Source organism: Humulus lupulus, chromosome 1 (assembly GCF_963169125.1).
Source record: "Humulus lupulus chromosome 1, drHumLupu1.1, whole genome shotgun sequence".
NCBI lineage: Eukaryota > Viridiplantae > Streptophyta > Magnoliopsida > Rosales > Cannabaceae > Humulus > Humulus lupulus.
In genome coordinates this window covers 253,251,661-253,258,533 of record NC_084793.1, presented here as the reverse complement: position 1 = coordinate 253,258,533, position 6,873 = coordinate 253,251,661, and the positions used below count along the sequence as shown (strand labels likewise).

Genomic DNA, 6,873 nt, shown 5'->3' with positions numbered 1-6,873 from the left:
AATAGGTGATCTGAAGGCTGCCTATTACAAGGATAAAGAGGCTTATCAAGAAGCTCAATTGCAGGCTCAAACTCACCCTCAAGTTTTTAGCTATCAGGAAGAAGAGAGAAAAGTTGCTGCTAACTTTTCGGTTCAGGAAAAATGTTATCACAGTTTTTTAATTCAGAGGAGCAAGATCACATGGCTGAGACAGGGTGATATGAACACTTCTTTCTTTTATGCTTTTTTAAAGAAGCGTAAATCTGATAATGGTATCGTCTCTTTCATCTCAGAAGAAGGAAAAGTTATGGATAATTTCTCAGAAGTTGTCTCTCATTTTATGAATCATTTCAGATGCTTTTTAGGTAGTCCTAGTTCAGCTACAGGTAAAATTAGTATTTAGAATGTTGAGATGGGCTCTAAGCTTTCTATTGAGCAGCAATTGAAGCTTCTCAAACCTTTTTCAAAGAAGGAGATCAGGGACTCATTGTTCAACATTCCTTCTACCAAATCTCCAAGACCTGATGGATTTGGTTCTGGCTTTTTTAAAGCTAGTTGGCAAGATATAGGGGATGAGGTTTGTTCAGCTATATCTCAGTGTTTTGAGTCAGGTTATTTCCCCTCAGAACTTCATGAAACAACTTTGTCTCTTATTCCTAAGGTTGCTAACCCCTCTCGGGCGGTTGACTATAGACCCATAGCTTGCTGCTCTACATTGTACAAGTGTATGGCTAAACTAATATGTAAGAGACTGGCCTTAGTTCTCCCTGATCTTGTACAGCCAAATCAGAGAGCGTTTGTTAAAGGTCACTCTATAGCCCATAACATAATGATTTTTCAAGATCTCATAAAAAATTATGGGAGGATTTCCACTTCATCGAGATGTGCCATCAAGATTAATTTGAGTAAGGCCTATGACACTATTGATTGGGATTTTCTTGAGGACTTGTTAAAAGCTCTAAATTTTCCTCAGAAATTCATAGGATGGGTTATGTCTTGCATTCGGAATACATCTTATTTTCTGTTGATGAATGGCAGAGTGCAAGGTAAATTTAAAGGTAAAAAAGGGCTGAGACAAGGTGATCCCATGTCACCTTTGCTGTTTGTTCTCATAATGGAATATTTGACTAGAAGTCTTCAGCTTGCTGCGCTTAATTCTCCCTTTAGATATCACCCTATGTGTAAAAGTCTCAAGCTGATTAATCTATGCTTTGCGGATGATTTGCTTCTTTTTTGTAAGGGGTCTATCTCAGCTGTTAAAAGTGTTAAGGAGGTTCTTGATGAGTTTGCTGCTGTTACAGGGCTTTCAATCAACTCTCATAAGTCTCATATTTTTTTTGGTGGAGTTTCTAGCCTTGACAGATCTCGGATTGCCCAGGAAGTACAGCTGACTGAAGGTACTTTTCCTCTTAAGTACCTTGGGGTTCCCATGAGGCCTACCAATTGGAGACATGAAGATTGTGAGGTAATCCTTCAGAAATTTCTATTAAAAATTTAGAACTGGGCGAGTAGACATCTTTCCTTTGCTGGTCGCATTCAACTTATTCATTCTGTTTTGTTGGGACTTCGAAACTACTGGATGACAGTTTTTGTCTTGCCTCAAAGAATTATCAAGGAAATTGATAAACTTTGCAGGGGATTTCTGTGGGGCACTTCTGGGCAGAGAAGCAAGCTTCACATTCCTTCTTGGCAGAAGGTTTGCCTCCCCAAAGCTTATGGAGGTTTGGGTTTCAGAGATGGTAAAGTTTGGAATCGTGCTATTTTAGCTAAGTATGTCTGGGATATATCAGCTAAACCTGATCTGTTATGGGTCAAATGGATCAATTCCATTTACTTGAAAGGTGTTAATATCTGGACCTATGATCTGAAGGCTGATTGCAGCTGGTATTGGAGGAAGCTTTGCAATCTTAGAGATTGTTTCACTCCAGCTGCAATCCTCTCTGCTGGTGCGCATAGGAAGTTCAAGTCAGCAAGATTATATAACAGCATTCTAGACCAACAAAGGGTTGACTATTATAGGACTGTTTGGAGCAAAATTATTCTTCCTAAACACAGATTCATGCTTTGGCAAGTGGTGAATTCGCAGCTTCTAACTAGGGACAATCTCAACAGGGTGCATATTGAAATGAACTCCTTGGTCTGTCCGGTCTGTGAGAGCTTTCCTAAAAGTCATTGTCATCTTTTCTTTGACTGTAATCTCTCTAAGTTGGTGGTTAAAAGTATTTTTGGCTGGTTGGTGTTTGCTGCTTGGCCTACTGATTTTAAAAGCTGGCAGGTTTGGCTAGCTAGAGTCAGAGTTGGTGTTCCTGCTGCTATAGTGAATTTGGTGTGTGCTGCTGTTATATACAATATTTGGAGGAATAGAAATAGGTGCCTTCATGATGGTTATTCTTTGACTGTAGTGAAACTAGTTCAGGAAGTTAAATACTTCACTAAATATAGGGTATACATAGTGACTAATAGGTAGCTTTCTGATAGAGATCAAATGTATATTCGGTCCCTTCATTGTAATTAGTTGAGGTCTTTTACTGGTTTGTTTCTGACAGGTTTTCCTTTTGTTTTTTAGTCTCTGACTCTCATTTGTATTGTTCATTGATTAATGAAGTTCATTATTCTTCTTGATAAAAAAAAGAATTAATTTTGATAAATAAAAAAACTTAATTATTAAAATTTACAAATTCAGATATTAATATCATAAAATATTAAATATTGTAATAATAAGATTATATATCAATTGTACTAAATTAATTAAGAGAAGATAAAAAAAATATGAAGGGATGATTATATAAAAAAAACAAATTTATAAAATATCTCTCTGAAAAAAAATTAAAATACTAACATTCGAAAAAATAAAACTAAAAGTAATACAAATCTCTAAATATCGTCACAAAACAAAATGTCTCTAAACACTGAACGATTAATTAAAATATGACTTTACTTCATAAAACATAAAAATATGGAAATATTTTTCCATACAATCAGCTTAAGTTAAGAAAAAGTCGTAGTTTATACAAAATCTAAAAAAGTCAATACTTGTGAAAACAAATGAAAAAAAACCACATCCAAAGTAATTTCAACTATTATTTATTGAGTAAATAAAATTAATATATATTCATTAATATATATCATTTTCTCAGTATTTTACTTAAAAAATATATATTTGTGTTTTTAATTTTACGTATTTTATGAATATTAGTATACTTTTATATAATTTTTAAAATTTTGTATTATATATGACAATAAAAAATATCAAATATCAAATTTAAAGTTTATCTAAATATATATATATATATATATTAAAAATATTGAAATACATTACATGCAACCGAAAATAGCACATAAGGTATAATCCATTATATTTATAATCAACAATAAAAAATAAACATGCAGTGTGAGATGATCCATGTACATGAAGATACTAAGGCCAACACCAACAAATCTATTTCATTAATAGGTGTATCTCCTTCCAAAGCTAACCTGGAAAGTAAAATGGCTACTACTAAAACTTCCACATTTAGTAGTCCATCTTAGGCTGCACATGAGTAGGGTTGGCCAGATTGAAGGTATTTGAATGAGTAAACTCAATTACATCGGCCTAGGGAATTCTAACTCATTCAAAATATTTTTAATATATAACTCAACCCTACTAATTCAATTAAGGGTTGGGTTGGATTATAACCCATTTAAAAAAATCTATCAAGTTTTTCAAAATCAATAATTCAATATATAAAAAAAGGATGATATTATTAAAACCTAAAATGAAGAATCATGTCTTAGTAGTTGCTACTACTAGTTAGTACTTAACAACCCAAATATTACAGTCATTCAAATTCCAAACACATCTTAAAATTATTATAGTCGTCCATTATAACAACCAGATAGATAGTTCATAGAAATTTAAACAAAATAAAAAGCTTAAATTAATCAATCAACAATGGCAATGGGTGTCTTGGTCTTCTCCTTTGTTGCTGCCTTGTCCTTAAGTTTATTGTCTACAATTCAAAAGCCAAAGTTACACAACTTATTGAAAATAAAAAGCATTGAAGAAAGAACAATATTAACAAGTCATTTTATTTACCTTCTTCAAGAAGCTCATAAGCTTGTATATCATCCAAATACTCTCTTGTTTGAATCCCTTCATGACTCCCCTTCAAGTAATTTTGAGTGTGTTGTATGTGTTTTCTTCATACGATAATGTGGTCTCGATGGGTGATTTTGTTTAGTCCTCCTCGCGACCTAAAGGCCTGATACACTGAATATTCATTTCATCATGATCAGAGAACATACTCGGCGGTTCATTTACAGAATCTATTGTCGAGTACTCTTGACGAGAAGTAATCTTACAAGTATCCACCTTGTTCCAATAAAGCTTCTCAGGATGTGATCAGCTTGTCAAGCACCGAAGACTTCCCTCCACGGAAGGGAAACTCTCCTGCCAGGTGACAATCGGAGATGCATTCAGGATAACAAACATGTATCTAACACTTTTGGTGGCCACAGAGATCGTATTGTCGATTTCGTACAACTATAGGGATACGTGCAGCTACCCCCTGACAGTATTAGAAATGACATTTTCCAATAAGGTCGTGGGCTTGATAACCTCATAGCGGGCCCGTTGAATAACAAATGAGACCCAGAAGTCTAGCTTATGGGAAAATAACATTGATTTATGTGTAATCTGATCCATTGAGGGAATTTATTATAATAAGCTCCAATTAATGAGCTTAATCCCCTCATCCGCCTATAAATAAGGCGAGAGTATCACTTGTAAAAGGATCCCAATTTTTAGTGCATGCAAAAACACTGCCAAAATCTCTAGAGAACTGGAGATTTGCAAGTTCTTCTTCCTCAATACAATTTACTTGTGAACTACGGATAATTAATAATCTGAACCACGTAAAATCTTGTGTTTGATTCTTCTTTTCTTTAAGATTTATCTGCTTATTTTAGTTGACGAAAAAAATAATCAGCAGAGCACAAACTAGTGCATCCACCATTTTGGACTAAAAGAACTCCCAAATGAGTCTAAAATATGTCTACTAGTACTAAAAGCATATTCAAAAGCCACAATATACACAAGTATAGCAAGAACATCTTTAGTAATCATAGAAAAAATCTTAAACCTTTGAGAATTATCCTTCCACTAAAGTAGGTTATCAAATGAGGAAGTCATTGGATTGACAATTTTTTTAGCCAAGTACTTATCAACATCATTCATTTTCTCAATCAATTTATTATTTATTTAATCAAATAGCATAATATTTCAGCACTTATTTCAACACTTACAAATAATCAAAAATTGCAAAATATGTCAAATATCCACAACATAATCATTAATTTTAGCACTAATTTGTTATACAATTTACAATTTATTATACAAAATATGCACAAAATTTTCCAAGTAATATCAACAAGCAATATGTTCATCATAAAGCAATATTAATCAAATAATCATAGAAAAAAATATGTATTCCTATTCAGCTACCACTTTGAGTATTTGACAACTTTTCTTATTCCATTGAGTCATTGATAATAATATTTTTCCTTTTTCTTTGACAGTATCAATCCTAGTGTAACAAAGCATAGCATAAATTAGTAATAATATAAAATATAAATTAACAATAATACAAAACCTAATCAAATGCTAAGAAAATAGTTGGTGTGGTGTGTGATTGTGTGGTACTGTGAGTAAGAGAGATTGAGAGGAGGACCGGACCGATGGTGTGGTGGAACCACTTGGAGTTGTGACTACCACCTGGAGCTAGAGTCATGATGCCTGTGACCGAATGGAGCCGATGAGAGTAAGAGATGGAGGAGTGGAGTTTGGAACTTGGACTATATTTCCATGGAGAATGGAGATAAATAATAAAATGAGTATGGGATGAGAGTGTAGAAAAGAGAGAGCAGGCAACACAATTAGGGTTAGAACAAAACTGAAAAGAATGTGATGTATTAAGGTTTTAGGGTTTAGAAATTATATGTATAATTTTTTTTTTTAAATATAAGGCCAACCTGGGTTGGGTTAAATAGGGTTGGAAATTGTTTGGGTCGTGTGCTCAGTCGAATCCAACTCATCATTAGTTGTTCTCAAATTGTTTCGTCGTTGTCTTCATCAATGGTGGTCTTCTCCCTCACACCTCCTTTGTAAATATTGCTATGTAAATAGTTTTCATTATTCAATAATATTTTCCTACAAAAACTCATAAGAAACAAAATGTAAAAACCCATTCTCCTTTCAATATGCATGTTGCATTACACACATGTCTCCTCTGCAATACATTCAAACATTCTCTCATAACCAATAACTTTGTTTTATGAACGAAAAAGAAATGGTTCGTGGCGTATCTACATCAATAGGTGGTCAGTTTGGCAAGTGAGGCCACTCCTTCACTTCGAGTAGAAATAAAAGTTTGAAATCGTAAAATTGAAAAAATATATTAGAGACCGTAAAAATTAATTTTTTTTATAAAATTATGTACATAGGTTAAATTCCCTTTATGGTATTATTAATCATTAATTTAATATAAATTTTAGTTTCTATGCTTAGTGGAGACACTACAACAAAAGGGATCTTTATGGGTGACGGATGTCGCCCCTAATAATACCCAAAGTTGCTACTAAAAGTCATCAGCGGCGACATGTCGCCGCAAATATTTTGACGTAAAATCGATTATTTGCGGCGACAAAATCGTCGCCCCTAATAAATAGTATTAGCGGCGACATTTTCGCCCTTAATAAAATGAATGTCGCCCCTAATAATCGTGATTCCCAAATCATATTTTGCTTCTAATAATGTAATATTAGTGTCGACTTATATATTATTAGAGGCGACTTATCGCCCCTAATACTTTTATATAACTAAAAAAATTATAAAAATTTATTAAATTATAAATA

General features: G+C 33.4%; 1 protein-coding gene across 1 annotated transcript; it reads left to right on the top strand.

Annotated features, from left to right (window-relative positions):
* Positions 1–391: 391 nt before the first annotated feature.
* On the top strand, positions 392–2,446 carry LOC133832472 (uncharacterized). Its single transcript, XM_062262811.1, has 2 exons — positions 392–1,376; positions 1,566–2,446. The coding sequence occupies exons 1-2, from the start codon at positions 392–394 to the stop codon at positions 2,444–2,446; spliced, it is 1,866 nt and encodes a 621-aa protein (XP_062118795.1).
* Positions 2,447–6,873: the final 4,427 nt, after the last annotated feature.

Excerpts from the sequence above, each read along its gene's own strand:
- LOC133832472 (XM_062262811.1), top strand. The coding sequence starts at position 392 with ATGGGCTCTAAGCTTTCTATTGAGCAGCAATTGAAGCTTCTCAAACCT. Across the intron at positions 1,377-1,565 it reads GGAAGTACAGCTGACTGAAG|TTTTTGTCTTGCCTCAAAGA; the intron begins GTACTTTTCCTC and ends ACTGGATGACAG.